Below are 15,832 nucleotides of genomic sequence, written 5' to 3' on the forward strand. Positions count from 1 at the left end.
GTAGGGGCGTGTTTGTTTTGGTGATTTCAAATATAAACATTGGCTACCAGAAATCCCTCACTCTACCTTTAAAGAAAACTTACGAGTATACTTGCAGTATAAAACTACTAAACTAGTAGTTTACTGAGACTATACTTCAAAGTGTACTAAAAACGCTACAATTATTTAATTAGTAAACTATCAGTATACCTATTAGTTCACTTTTAGTATAGTTGCAGTACAAGCTAAAAATATTGTTGTAAACTAGTTGTGTACTTAAAGTTTACTACTGTTATACTTAAAGTATACTTTTATATACTAGAAAGTGGGCCAATTTAGTCCCAAGGAGTATTGAAATAGTACACTTACAAGTATACTACTAGTAAACTGATATTTGTATACTTACTACATGAAGTATACTTAAAAATATACTTGAACTTTACTTAAGTATACTTAATAAAATAAACTTGAAGTATACTACTTTTTGGTAAGGGTTATAATGTTGCGTCTGGTTATGACACGGTGTAAAAATCACAACGCTTGTTACCAAACTCACCAGTTAATGCTGGCAGGTGGTGAACTAAAGACTCTGCAGTCCATAATCACACTCTTGTCTAACATGGTCGCGTACTCCAGATAATTTGGCGTCAGAATCAAAGGGGGATGATCTGAGAGAAAGCCAGATCATTAGTCAAAACATTCGTGCACACAGACAAACATCAAACAGCCAGCGCGGCATATGGCTCACTTTCTGTGCTGTAGTTTGAAACCGAGGCAAACTCCCGAAATCACAATTAAACTGTAAAAAAGCTATTAGCATATAAAAGAGCTCTCTTCTTCTGCCAGCTACAAACAGGAAACAGTGACCGAAGTAGGTCATAGACACACACTCATGCACACGTTTCATGTTTTTCTTCTACGTCAATTACGAACCAACAGCTGCTGAAACCCTTAAGCCATTACATGTCAGCAAGAGCATCATATCATAATCAAAGGCAAGAAAACTTCAATGAGGACCACAAGCCTCTCTTCTGGTGCTATGTGATTAATTGATACATGTAAATTAGGTGGGTTGCGCATCAGTAGCACTAACCTACAGTATTATTGCGCTCTAAAAATCGCAATATGATATTCATCTTCCAATTTACACAGGTAAGTGAAGTACTCACTCATGACAAGCACGTTAGTGTTGACAAGCAGGGTCCCGTGCTTGTTGGAGGCCTCACACTGGTACACGGCAGTGTCATTTTGCTCTGCTCTGAGGATGATTATTCTGTCATCAAGCATTTTGTAATTGGTAGAAGGAAAATCTGGGGAGAAAACAAAGTTGAATTGGCACCCAAAGTGTTTAGGAGAGACTGGGGTTAGTTGTCACATGGGCTTATACAGTACACTACCGTTCAAAAGTTTGGGGTCAGTAAGATTTGTAATGTTTTTGAATGGTCTTTTTTGCTCAGGCTGCATTTATTTGATCAGAAATACAGTAATATTGTGAAATAGTTTTGCAATTTAAAATAACTGCTTTCTATTTGAATATATTTTAAAATGTAATTTATTCCTGTGATGCAAAGCTGAATTTTCAGCATCATTACTCCAGTCTTCAGTGTCACATGATCCTTCAGAAATCATTCTTAAATGCTGATTTGCTGCTCAAGACACATTTATTAATATTATCAGTAAAAAAAGTTTAAATAGAAATCTTTGTTTTACTGTCACTTTTGATCAATTTAACGCATCCTTGCTGAATTAATTTTAAATAGTAGTATCTTAATAAAATCTTACTGTTCACGTGAAACCACAGAAATGTAAGATTGTTTGAGGGGCAATAACAGTGGAAATGTTCAACAGCTAAGACTAGAAATTATCCATCTAGACACAAACTGACTTTTAAAAATAAACCCACTCTGAGTAATTGTGTAAAAAAATGTTACAGCTAGCCCCGGTGTTGTCTATATTGTAATATTTCACATCATTATAGCAGCAATAAACTTCTGAGGTACTGTACATATTTAGAAGATTCACCATTGACTTTTTTCATCTGCTGCTGATATATCATTTTACCAGAGCATGTAAATTGTGCATAAATACAGATGTGGCCACATATTCACCGCTGTTTACAAAGTCTAACGGAAAGGAACACCAGACTGTTCTCACAGCCTGTAATTGCACATTTGGCAGTGGCTTTGAGCCGACAAATTCAGTCAAATTGGGCATGATAAGGGTGGGAGTGGAAGGGCTTTAACACACCATCAAGAGGCTGGCCATTTCTCTTCCAGGTGATTGTGGGTTGTGGTTTTCCTCTAGCAGAACACTTGATGTGGATGTCAGATCCAATCTCTGCTAACTGACTCTTCACTGGCTCCTCCTGCCAGCTGGGCAGTTCTGAGACACACAACATATGAATTGAATATGGATTAAAGCAACTTCCTAACTAGAGCAATACTGCCCCCCTGTGTTTATAAGTGACACGACTTAAAATATGTGCTTTGTACAGCCAATATGCTAGAAATATGCATGCTAGTGAGACTTATAAATACGCTTCATATAAAAATAGTTCAGGTAAGAAACTTTAATTAATGCATTAATTATACCGTAATTATCTAACAATGAGCAACATGTTTGTCAAAGTATTTATAATCTGTCTTAATGTTAGTTATTAAAAAATACAATTGTTTTTTGTTAGCCAATGTTATCTCCGGTCATTAAATAATACTGACGTACAACTTTTGATTTTAATAATCATTAGTAAATGCTGAAATTAATTTTAACTAAGATTAATAAATGCTTTAGAGGTATATTTCATTGTTTCATTGTTAGTAGTATGTGTAAATAATATTAACAAATGGAACCTTGAAGTGTTACCAATTATACTTGTCAAACTAATATACTAACTAGAATAAATGGGAATCATCAAATACCCAGATAAAATTCAGGCTTAAGACTTTGTAAATGTTTGCATACCCTCCACAACAACATGAAAATGATGCACAGCTTCACCAAGATCATTCTTGGCTTTGCACATGTATTTCCCTTCATCCTGATCTGTGAGGTTTGGTATAGTCAGAAGCTTTCCATAGTTCTTGATTTGTGTACGATTTGGTAAGTTGTCCCACATCTTGATCCATTCTACCACCGGTGTAGGCCTGAGAAAAGACCAAAATAAACCGCTGTCACTCTCTCTGTCAGTGGAAATGCTTTGCCGCCGTGTAACATTTGTAAACCCAACATGGCCATAGAGAAGTGAACTCACAGTCCTTCTGCGATACACTCCAGCTCCAGCTCTTCTCCTTTTTTTAGGTATGTCATTGAATGACTGGAGGGCACCAAAATGCTAGGCTTCCTCTTCTGAACTGAATGGGGACAAATGAGGGTAAATGGCCTCAACATGGATTAAAAAAAAAGAAACACACTTTCATGTCTGAACAAGAATGGACCAAAGTCTGAATAAAAATTCAAGATATATATATATTCAGAGAACAGGCCATTATAGCACACGATTTTGTAAAGTGACAGTAAGAAGTTATTTTGTCACATGTTAATGATTCTTATATAAACACAGCTCAGTCTGAAGAAAATCTCACAGTCTGAACTCCAGAAATAGCTGACAAACTAGCAAGTGCTAAATCCCAACAAAGCTTTATCTTAAACTTCTTGTGGTTTTTTAAGAAAAGCCCTTAGATAATAATCATTGTAACAAAAGCCACAAAAAAACAAAAATCAAGGTTTTTGGGTATTTTACAAGATATGTTAATCTTTGCCATGTGACTCACCAGTCGTGATGTCATCATCCGCCTGGCCTGAATATAAAAAAAGAAAGAGAACGGTTTGAATTTTCAGCACATTTAAATAGTAATAAATATCATATATACAGTACGTACATAGCATATATATACACACACACACACACACATTCTCTAAGAACTGCTGGGTTCAGCCTGTTAGGTGATTTTATTGGGTTGTTTATAAATATATATATATATATATATATATATATATATATACTGTACACACTCTCTCGCCATCTCTCAGCTACGAGTGAAACGTGCTTCGCAGCCTTTCACCAGCTCAGATTGCGGCGACACACCGGCACGAGAATTAGCAATATTTCGGTGAAAAGTGATTACAGAGAACGTCTCGGTTACGTATGGTAACCCTCGTTCCCTGAAGGAGGGAACGGAGACGTCGATGCAATAATTGCATGCCAATGTGCATTGGCTCGTTTAGTTTACACTCGAAGTAGATTGGTCTATCGAAGTGATATCCCAATTCATCGGTCACGACGTGACTCGTAGTGACCGACTGAAAGGGAACAGTTGAATACACTTAAATTAAAATGCTACTTTTAAATGTTTCAATTTTATTTCTAAAATGCTTGTTAAACGAGTTTAAATGTATGTAATATTGTAAACTATGCTGTATTCACCCAAATAAATTCAATTTGTCTTGTATTTTGTCCATGGGTGTTCTTGCTTAATACTAAATGTTTATCTTTTGATTATTGCTCTTGCCTCTAGTAATTCTGTGCGTGATTTTTTGTTTTCATTTCCAGCCCATTTTAAGCCAGCAATATAATGATTTTTAAACAATGGTTGACTTAAATAAACAACACAGCATTTTGGGTAAAAACATTTAATGTGTTCTGTCCAATATTTACCCAGCGCTGGGTTGCCAAATAACCCAAGTTGGGTTGTTTTTAACCCAGCATTTTTAAAAGTGTATATACTGTATATGAAGAGTTCAGATGCAAAATGAACCGTTTGAAATTGTCTTTTAAATTGAGCATTTTTATCAGGTTCCTATGTGTAGGTTCAGTAATTTCACATTAATGGCAATGAATAGGTTCTTTTCATTGCTATTCAAGTGAAATATCTGAACATAAACATAGGAGCCTGAGAAAAATGCTCATTTTAGAAAAAAATTTCAGATGGCACTTAGAGGCTTTTGCATCTGAACATATATATGCATATATACATGTAACTGTACTAAGGATACCAATCGTCCAACAACTACTTTGATTAGTTCGGTTTAGAATTTTCTAATGTTACTAATTTTAGCTGTGCTAAACATACTGTATTAACATGAAACAACATCTGTACTTCTCAGTGAAAATGACTTTATCCATCAGGAATTGGTTGGATTGTAAAAAGTGGTTTCTATGTCGGCTGGAGGAGCAGGGCTGGTAAATAAGAGGGTCGACAACAGATTTTGATGAAAGATTAGAAAGAAATAATTTAATTAATTAATTAATTATTATTATTATTATTATTTTAAATAACATGAAATGATTAATCATAATAAGACCTGGAATGTTTAAGAAAGTAAACAGAGTTAATTTTAATGTCATGTTGACTTTAAAGAGGATTACGTTAGAGACATTTACTGTTAAATTATTAGCATGCTAAAATACAGCATGCTGACAATACACTAAAACCAGATTGCATCTATAAATTACATCCACTTAAATTAATCGCCACTGCAGCCGTTTGAGCATTGCTTTTAGAAAGTAATCTAATACGTTCAACAATATATTTACACAATTACAAAATAAATAAAAAAAACAATTGTTAAACTATGTATACTTTGTTTAGCCATTTTTGTGCATCTCACAGTTTTTTGTTTTCTTTCAGTATCATAAGAGCTGCATTTTCATGACATTGTGTCAAGCTAAAAATACTTTTAAAAACAATCTTGTCATATTCTGCTGTGCTTTTGTCCAGCTGTTCATGAAAGCAAGAATGTGTCCTGCGTCACGCAAAACCAGCATAACAGGTCTTCATTGATATGGTGATTAGTAGGTTAGTTGTGAAAATATGTATATACACACACTACAGACTACAATTCATTTTGCACTGTTTGGGGTCAGTAAGATTGTTTTAAGAAATGAATACTTTTATTCAGAAAGGATGCAATAAATTGATCAAAAGTGATAGTAAATACATTTTTTTATGTTGTATGAATGCTGCTCTTTTAAATCCTGAAATATCTTTCCATAGAAATATTAAGCAGCACAACTGTTTTCAGCCTTGATAATAATAAATGTTTCTTAAGCATCAAATCAGCACATTAGAATGATTTCTGAAGGATCATGTGACACTGAAGACTGGAGTAATGATGCTGAACATTCAGCTTTGCATCACAGGAATAAATGACTTGTTTAAATATATTTCAATAGAAAACAGTTATTTTAAATGATTTTAATTTTTACAGTTTTTGCCTTGGTAAGCATAAGAGACTTCTTTCAAAAACACTTAAAGATATTACCGACCCCAAACCTTTAAATGCTGTTATGTTTATGAGATTCTTGCCACATACTTGGCTTGACCCTCAGGGCCATGGGGGGTTTCTGAACGATTGTGCGTATCCTGGAAAAGGAGGCAAAACAGCAGTAGTCATCGTGGCTATCTGTCACCAGTGTATTAGAGAAGTACAGATTCCCACTGAGGCCCATGGACACCCTCTCATTCTGCTCAATGTGTCGAAGATCTGAGAACAATACAGAGAGGAGGGTTAGATTAACATGAGCAACAGGACATCGGAGAGGGCAACCATCCAAACCACCCAGAAACAGCCCCATCTGACACACTGCAAAGAAGATATCAGGCATCATGGGTAGAGCTTTGAATGCTCAGGGATTCTTGTTCCTCTCAAGTAGTGTAGGTGGCTCAACATGATTAAGCCGCCTCTTCAGCTCAAGAAGTGAAGACATGTACAATAATAACGCTCATTGCTTTTTTAATCAACTGTCTTGCTTTCCAGGATAAATATCTAAAACAAGGTGCATTTACTTGAAAAGAAAATTTACATACAGTAAGTTTTTCCTTCACAGAAAGTTAATGAAATTTAGAGGGGTTAATGCTTATAAGGAAATAAAATAAAAAATTAATTCAAACTGATAATTCAAGTTTATTTTTCTTACCCTCACTAAACCTCACTAAAGATTACTCTGAAATCTAATATTTATTTTCTTCTCAAGTAAATTTGTCTTGTTTTAAGGAAGTTTATATGTATTTATTTATTTTGCAAAACAACAAAAAGTAAGAGCATTTTTTTTCTTTGTCTATCTTTAATAATTAATATCAAATTAAAATAATATAATTAAAGGGATGGTTCAACTAAAAAAAAAAAAAAAAAAATTTTTTGAAAATTTTGCATTCTGTCACCCTCAACCTTCCTTCCTTGAATTTCCTTCTTCTGCTGAACACAAAAGAAGACATTTATAAGACTGTTGGAAATCAAACAGTTGCCGGTCCCAATTGACTTCCATAGTATTTTTTTTTTCTATACTATTGAAGTGAATGGCTACCAAAAACTGGTTTGGTTACCAGCATTCTTCAAAATATCGCATCTCAACTCAAAACTCATTCAGGTTTGGAACAACATCAGGGTGAGTAAATGATGATAGAATTTTCATTTTTGGGTGAACTATGCCCTTTAATAATGATAAATGCAGAAAACGTTTAGAAACCAAAATTCTCACTTTTATTATTGGGCCTATATGCATATTATGGCATTTTAAATAAATGTTAATGTTTGGTTTTAATGGCATTTTGTTTACTTTTAAAGTTTTGTTCTGTTTCCAGGTGTGAGCTTTTGAGATTGACTGATTTATTGTTTTACTGGCTTGACAGAAAGAATCAAATTCTTCAAATGTCACATATTCCCAGCGTTCTTTACAAATTGCAACATGTAACATTTATCATCAAAAGCCTGTTATTAGCGGAGGCGGTAGAACTCCAGTCTGGCGCCAGAAAAGATAGTTATATACAGTTGGTTGAAATATATGCACGCGTCTGTGTATCCGTTTAGCAAAAAACATGGAATGACTGACATATCACAAACAATAACGTTTGCTGTAACAGCTGAGGAAGTCAGAAGCAGTGTTATTTTTGTATCATTAATATTAGGGATGCACCGATACCACTTTTTCCAGTACTCGCCTGATACCGATACTTTTATTTTTGGTACTTGCCGATACCGAGTACCGATACCGATATTTTTATTGTATTTGTACATTTTTTAAATATTGGGTACAGAAACCGAAAGGTTAGTTGTTAGTTGGTTAACTTAATTTATCAAATAGATACAGTCAAACCAAAATCTATTTAGACACCTTCATATACACTATTATATTTTCTGTTGATATTTTGAATTAGATTTTATTTTTATATTTTTCATTTTCACTCAAGTTTTGTTCATTTTGTTGTATGCTTCAGTAACTTTTTTATGGTTTTAATTTTAGTTTTGGTTAACAATAATAACCCAGATCTGAAGGAGTGATATTCAAACTAAAAAAAAAATTCACAGCATTTAAATTATCTGCTTGGTAAACGTTATGTGCAGTAAACTGATTTAAAGTGTCTTGAACTACCATTGGTCATCCAGTACAGCTGCCATCTGTCTTCTCCTTGGGGAACTTGGGTACCACTGTGAGCAAGCACAAAAACAAAGCAAATAAACTCCTTTAAATTCATAGCAGTCACTGTCTTATTAAAGCATAAGACAGATAGACTACCAATGAAACTGTCAGTAGATTAAAAACCAGTTGAGCAGCATCATGTTGCAATATGCAAATTTCTTGGACCAGATCTGAGGAAATTCTCAACACAAGAATTTCTAGAATTCTGCTATATTCATTTCATGATCAGCAGCCGAGATAACGTGTCACAGGGGATATATGAACTGTGACTTACCAGGCACAATAAATTCAGATTCCTCTGATATTGCAGTTCCGAGCTTGTTTGAGGCATAACATCTGTACTTTCCCTGGTATTTCACTTTCTCTTTAGTGTTGGGTATCACAAAGGTCCCACTACTTTCTTCTTTAATGAGCCGAGGGTCTTTATGTGGGTCAAAATCCATCCCATCTTTCGTCCAGCGGTACCTGTTCAATTAAAAACACACAACAGGCACTTATTAGGCATGCACATAAAAAAACTTAATGGAACCATCGATGCCCATAAAAAACTCTTTTTAACTATTTTCAAGAGTGTATAGTTGGTGTATATTATATTTGTCTTCTACTTTTCTTCTAATTATTATGAATTTAAGTAAGAATACTGTAAGAATACTGTGTTTCAGTAAGTTTTCTCTTTCTCCTCTCATCAAATGCATAAACTGTTTTTGTGAATCCATAATTAAAGACTTACTGACACTTATCAAATAAAAAAATAAATATGTAATAAAAAGTTGGAATCTAAAACCAAAACATAATTTAATGTATTTTATTTATAGATAAATTCCTGTGATCTGGAATGTCTGTTTTACTCTGCGGGGGATGAAAAATGAATATTTACAGTGACAGGAAAAAAACATATTTTCATTTTGAATTTTCACACGTTGCACAAAGAAATGGCTAAGCTTCCTTCAGCCCATTAAAGGCAATTTCATTTGGATATTTCTTCAGTTTTTCTGACATCCTTAAGTGCCGGACATCTCACTCACGTAGGTCTTGGGTTGCCTTTGGCTTCACACTTGAACAGGAAGTTCTCATCATATGGCAAGGCAACGAGAGAGCCTGAGGTCTGAGTGGTGATGGTCGGCAGCTGCTCCACTACAGGAAACATATCACAGGATAAAAGAGCTGTTGAGATGGCCATCTGTGCTAAAAAGGATGCTTGTTTCTGGAAGAGTTTACTGGATAATGACATGTAATACTGTTGAATAATGATCATAGCCTCAAGTTGAAGTTGCATTGATAAGAACGAACACCTGAGAGCAATTTAACTGTCCTGGCACTTACCGTGAGGAGGGAAATAAAGACCAAAGGCAGTGGAGAAGAAGGCCGACAGGAGCCCGACAATAAGGCTCCTCAGCCCCCTCATCCCAGCCAGCAGATAAGGACAAAGGTGAAGGAAATGCAGAAAACACCCTCACAAAGTTGTTAGTTTAGCAAGAGCTCTTCACTGACTCCTCCAAGGAAAAGATCTAAAGAGACAAAGAAAGAGTACAAGAGTAAGAACAGAGAATAAATTGTAATAAATCCTTTTACAGCAAAACTGAGAGGGGATTTGAAGTGCTGTTTGCTTTGAACAGGTAGTCTTAGGTGTTTTTTCAACATTTTGGATTTATAGCAGGTGAGATGCTTTTAAAACATGTTTACCTCCAGCAAAAGCAAGATTATATTGATGCAAATCATCAACGCAGTCTGCAATAAAATATAGAACTGGGTCAATGATGTGACACTATTTTCCCCCTAGCTATTAAATACATTAAACTGAGTACACGTTTTCTGTGATGAATGTTTTCAATTTCTGCATCAAAACTGATTCTGATATATTTTGGGGGTACATAAAGCCAATATTTTTTTCAAATATATATATATATATATATTTTTTTTTTACAAAACTGCTTCACTGTTAATCACTGTTATTTATTAATATTTAAATGCATTTGTCTGCAAAATTATGCAAAATCAAGTCATGTGGTGCAAAAAAAGATGCACAAACCTACAGAAAAATACAAGCAGGAAATTATATCAAAAGGACCCATTCAGACCCTCATTACTCATTAGCGTCAATACGTTCCTAAAATTTGTCCTTTTTAGGACAGGATGAGGTTAGTTCAGGTTATAAAATGTCATGTGGTGCAGACAGTCACTTGCTCCATTTCTAAATGAATTAGCCTATTGAACGAATCGGCTAAATGAATGACTAAGTGACTCACTCATGACTGACTCACTCAAGACAGTTACTTGCTGCTAGCTACTGTCCGTTTTCTTTTCATATTTAAAGCATAATTAAATTTTTTAGCATTTCACATATACATATTGAAAATGTTATTTTTAAAACATTATTCTCATAGCTTGTTATGCAATTAGTTGCAGTGTAAATGCATTCATGCATTACACAGTCTGTGCAAGTGTACCTAAAAAACAATTCAGATGCAACCTCTATGCCACTTTGACAGTGCAAAAATTAATTAAGCTGATACTAATTTCATTTGATTGGTAACAGCTCTATAATGCTTTATTACTAAAATTGAATTTATTGATTGTTTATTTGACATAAAAAATGATAATAAGGTTAGAAAAATACCTTTATAAAGGTAAAAATGCCCCTGAAAATCCATTCAAGGTTGCAAATATCAGACTTTAAAGTTATTTTACTGGTGTTAACCAGCAATTACGCAGCATATAAAGAATATGAAAAGCTTTGGGTGTCAGCTGTCCATGACATGCCTAAACCAGCCAAGGTATGAGCTCAAAAACATACTCAACAAAATACTGCCTAATTATCATCATTAACAAACTCTCAGAAAATAGCGAGATATAATGTATTTATAGTCACATGTAATCAAGGTGTATGGAAAATATGGTAGAAAGTTTCATATGTGCAGCTTAAAAAAATAAAAATAATTTTGCATGTGCAAAATCAAGACACAAAGGCCGCAAGGCTAAAATGAAAGCCATCAGCTGAGAAAAGAATTTGACGTTGTTTATTTCTATGAACTTGTGTGCGTTGTTTGCTCTCACGCCTCTGTGAAGGCTGATGAACCGTGAGCTCACTCGTGCTGCAGGCTCATTCCACACATAATCGTTTACACTCACAAGCTGCAAAGAGTCAAGCCTCCTCCACAAATTACCAGCATCAACCTCAGATTAACTTTCCTCATCCTGGAGTGGCCAGAGGTCACAGATTGTCTCACTCTTGCCCCTGGCTCATAATTTGGAGGTTGGGTGTATAAGTCTTCCCCTGTCTCACGAAGAGCAATCAAAACACCTGGATGGACTCGAGGAATCAGCACACTAATTGCACTGACAACAGTGATGCCCTGAGATGCAGAGATTTTGCAGAAGAGGAAAATGTGTCTTCAGAATAATAGTGGTTCTGTTGAAAAATTTAAAATGGCCAAGTGAAACTATATAAAACTGTGATGTTTGATATCGAGATGAATGAGAATGATAGTCAAAGATAGTCATCTATCTGGTGCTTTTAAAAAAAGTTTTAGATGTCGCAATTTTAGGTAGCTATATTGAGCTATATGACCTGAAATCACATATATTTTTAGAAAAAGACTGGCTTAATGATTTTTGTTGAAGGTTTTTCAGTAACTTTCATAAATGATATTATTTGGGATATAAAGACCATGTTGGAGGGGTGGAATGCTGTCTGAAAGGACCCACTATAGTCAAAATGCCTCTAAAATTATTTCAGAATATGTATAAATTGACAGATAATAAAAACATATACAGTAATTAATAAATTTGGGATGTGGAGGATGAAAATGCAGAACATGGAGACTCATTTGCAAAATTATTCAAATAGCTCCAAGATGTGTATTGTACATGATTTTTCATAAAATCCTTAAGGTTATGAAATGGCAGACAGGATTATATTAGTGCACTAATTCCTCATATAGTTATTTTGAATAAGTACACTACCATGCAAAAGTCTGGGGTTGGAAAGATTTTTAAATCCCTTATGCTAATCAAGGCTACATTAATTTGATCGAAAATCAAGCGTAGCGTTAGTTCTGGCAGGTCACGTTAGTCAAGCTCGCATCAGCTGACTCTCAGCTGATCCCCATCTACCCATGGGAATACAACACCTATCTAAGCATTCATATATAAGGTCCCTCAGTATTATCAGCAGTTTTCGCATTGCTCAATAGCTGAGATTTATGTTGGTTCTGTTCTGTTTACCCTGGGGGGTTATTGCTGTTCTCCCTTCTCTCATCCATGCAAGGCTGCATGGATGCGCAGGGAGTTCTTGCCCAGAACAGAACCATACCGCCAATCCAAACCGTATGCTAATTGTCAATCATCTTTGACGATAGTGGTCCTGACAGAAATACAGTAAAACAGCAATACTACGAAAAATTATAATTTAAAATATATTTTTTTTATATTATTTGAATATATTTTAAATGCAATTTGTACCATGATGGCAAAGCTGAATTTTCTGCATGATTACTCCAGTTTTCAGTGTCACATGATCATTCAGAAATCAATCTAATATTATGCTGCTCAATAAATATTTCTTATTATTATCAAGGTCGAAAACAGTTGTGCTGCTTACTATTTTGGTGGAAACCATGATATTTCTGGATCAACAAAACGTTAAAATTAACAATAGTGTTGAATGGTAGTGTATATACTTTAGTGTTGCTGAAAATATAGGCCTATGTATTGCTATAATTAAAAGTAGTTGCATCTGCAGCAGGTGCCTTTATATTTACATAATTTAATCAAAACAAACTTATTTTACAGTTTCTTTTTGTACACAATATATGATATAGCAATCTTCCGAAAAAAAAAAATCATCTTTTTATATAATATACTCCATATATGTTGTAGCTAGTCAATTTAATTTGTATCTTAAAGATTGCAGATCCTCGCAAGTGCCTGATGCTTATAACAACATAGAGTAAACTTCTGACACCATTCACAAACACAAAACCACTGAGATCTTTAATTCTGGCAAACAAATGTCACATTATCAACTGCAACAGCATAACTGAACCAAATACATCCACTTCAAATCATACTGTAATTATTTACAGATCTATTTCAAATGAACAAATTAAAAACAGCATGCGCAGCAAGTTAATCAAACAATGACCCTGAGGAAGACAAACTCACTGAAGCACATGACTGCATATTTCATCCATTAATCCTAGAGGATGAATATAGAAAGATACCACAGACTAACATCAGAGAAAACTGCTGAGGCTTACAGGTACAACTTTCTCATTTGCTTCACTGTCACCACACACTTTAACCATTACACAGACAGCCTGAGCCAGCTAAACAGAACAAGGAAACTCTGCTTACTTACAAGTACACACTCACACACATGCAGTCAAGACAGTAATTCCCAGAGATGGCAGTGATAGTATTAAACAGCATTCAGACTGAGCATCCAAACTCTCAGCATGCTCTTCAAATTCCTACAGAGAGAGAGAGAGAGAGAGAGAGAGAGAGAGAGAGAGAGTCCGAAAACATGCCCCGGCACTCCAGCAAAGCACTAAAGGGGATCCAGTGAGGAGACATATGTCGGCAAAGCCTCTCACCAGGATAGGAGGCTCGCTAAACCTTTGACAAAGATTCAAATAAAGCCTGATCCGCCGAGCTATTCACAAACCATTAAAGAATAGTCCGGAAAGTGCTGGAATTCTTGCCTACACAACTCAACGCATCAGAACAACCTTGACATGAAAACACAGCAGCCTGGAGAGACTTTGCCACTGAGCTATTTGACTGAAAAACAAACCTTGAAATCATTTTATCCTCCTATAATCATTTGTAAACAGAAAAGTGTGGTTTGATGAGCAGTCAAGTAGGAAACTGCTTTGATTAGTGATAGTAGCATGCAGTGTGTCAACAGTGAAAATCCTCTTAGTATAATGAAGACTATTGTCTTAATTCCTAATGCTGTCTTATAGGGTCGGCGGATGCACGCCGATTGCATTGTGCCGAGACACAACACACAATTGCTTGTTGATAAAACACAGCTTGTGTTGAAATCTCAATCATACAAGGCAATTTTTACGTTTATGCTCAATTTGATAATTAGCGAGTGGAGTATAATGATTTTTTTAGTGCTTTGTGTCATTTTGTGGTCTGCTCGACCTGCCTATTGTACTTAATGCTTTCTACCACCATATGGCATGTAGAAAGTACAAACAAAGCCTTAATAACAGAGTGAAGGACACACTGACTTTACAGTATGTCTCGGTACAGCTGAACATACATAAAGCAACAACACATGATTCCAGACTGAGACATATTCACACAAAGCAAGCAAAGTATAGACAGTGGACACAAAGTTCTATACTTTTTGCATATAATGTGTACACCGCAATGTAAACGTTATCAAGAAATGCACTTTACAACTAGCAATGCTGACATAAACTGTTTGAGTAACAAGGAGGGGAAACAATTTTCTGGTATTGCTTTTATACAACAGCTCAATAAACAAAAAGTTAATATAGAGTAGCCTAACATATGTTTTAGACACAAAATTGCCAGTTACTTTGTTTTTGCCGGTGAATGTTGTTCAAAACGGAGCAACAGTGGAAATGTTGCATTGCGTAGTGGTTTAATTCTAAAAGATTCTTTAACAAATCAGTCGAGTAAATGATTCAAACGATTCAATCATTGAATTTAATACTTTTAATACTTTTTAAAATACTTATATTTAACAAAGACACATTAATTTGATCAAAAGTGACAGTAATTAGGGAGCACAACTGTTTTTAACATTGATAATAATATGAAACTTTTCTTGTGCAGCAAATCATAATATGAGAATGATTTCTGAAGGATTATGTGACACTGAAGACTGGGGTAATGATGCTAGCTAGCTAGATAGCTAGCTACCTAGCTAGATAGAGAGATCACAGTGCTAATGGGGAATTAAAGTTTAACCTAATTTTGATTTATAGATGTTGCCTCCAACATGACATCATTTAATAATGAGCAGATGCTCAAGATCATCAAATAATGAGTAATACGTTCCTAAATTAAGCCATGTCTCTCATTAAGTGGCCAGAAAGCATATATTGTACAAAGACACTGCCCCTGAATTCCAAAGATTTGTCAACTTCAACATGTCCAGCATGCCAGTGTCACTGCAAACAAAACACAGCCTGCTGTGACAGCTGCCTTTTGACCTTTGTCTGGAGCAAACATACTCATTAAAGGGGTCATATGATGCGATTTCAAGTTTTCCTTTCTCTTTGGTGTTACAAGCTGTTCGTGAATAGATAAGATCCCTAAAGTTGCAAAGACTAAAGTCTCAAACAAAAAGAGATATTCTTTATAAAAGTTAAGACTTGTCCACGCCCTCCTAAAAACGCCTCGTTTAAACACGCCCCCACATGTCTACGTCACTGTGTGGGAAGATTTGCATAA

General features: G+C 35.1%; 1 protein-coding gene across 1 annotated transcript in view; it reads right to left on the reverse strand.

Moving 5' to 3' along the window:
- Positions 1–15,832, reverse strand: part of LOC107726989 (neural cell adhesion molecule L1-like protein) — a 62,296-nt gene that overhangs the window by 39,250 nt on the left and 7,214 nt on the right. Inside the window, exons 2-12 of the mRNA XM_016536729.1 lie at positions 9,719–9,903; positions 9,421–9,529; positions 8,670–8,860; positions 8,365–8,403; positions 6,292–6,462; positions 3,750–3,776; positions 3,230–3,329; positions 2,941–3,122; positions 2,227–2,361; positions 1,149–1,289; positions 536–647 (exon numbers count right to left, since the gene is read on the reverse strand). Coding sequence (XP_016392215.1) covers positions 536–647; positions 1,149–1,289; positions 2,227–2,361; positions 2,941–3,122; positions 3,230–3,329; positions 3,750–3,776; positions 6,292–6,462; positions 8,365–8,403; positions 8,670–8,860; positions 9,421–9,529; positions 9,719–9,800 — 1,289 coding nt within the window. The 5' untranslated portion in view covers positions 9,801–9,903. The remainder of the gene's footprint in view (positions 1–535; positions 648–1,148; positions 1,290–2,226; positions 2,362–2,940; positions 3,123–3,229; positions 3,330–3,749; positions 3,777–6,291; positions 6,463–8,364; positions 8,404–8,669; positions 8,861–9,420; positions 9,530–9,718; positions 9,904–15,832) is intronic.

This window comes from Sinocyclocheilus rhinocerous, unplaced genomic scaffold (genome assembly GCF_001515625.1).
Source record: "Sinocyclocheilus rhinocerous isolate Xijiao unplaced genomic scaffold, SAMN03320098_v1.1 scaffold666, whole genome shotgun sequence".
Lineage (NCBI taxonomy): Eukaryota > Metazoa > Chordata > Actinopteri > Cypriniformes > Cyprinidae > Sinocyclocheilus > Sinocyclocheilus rhinocerous.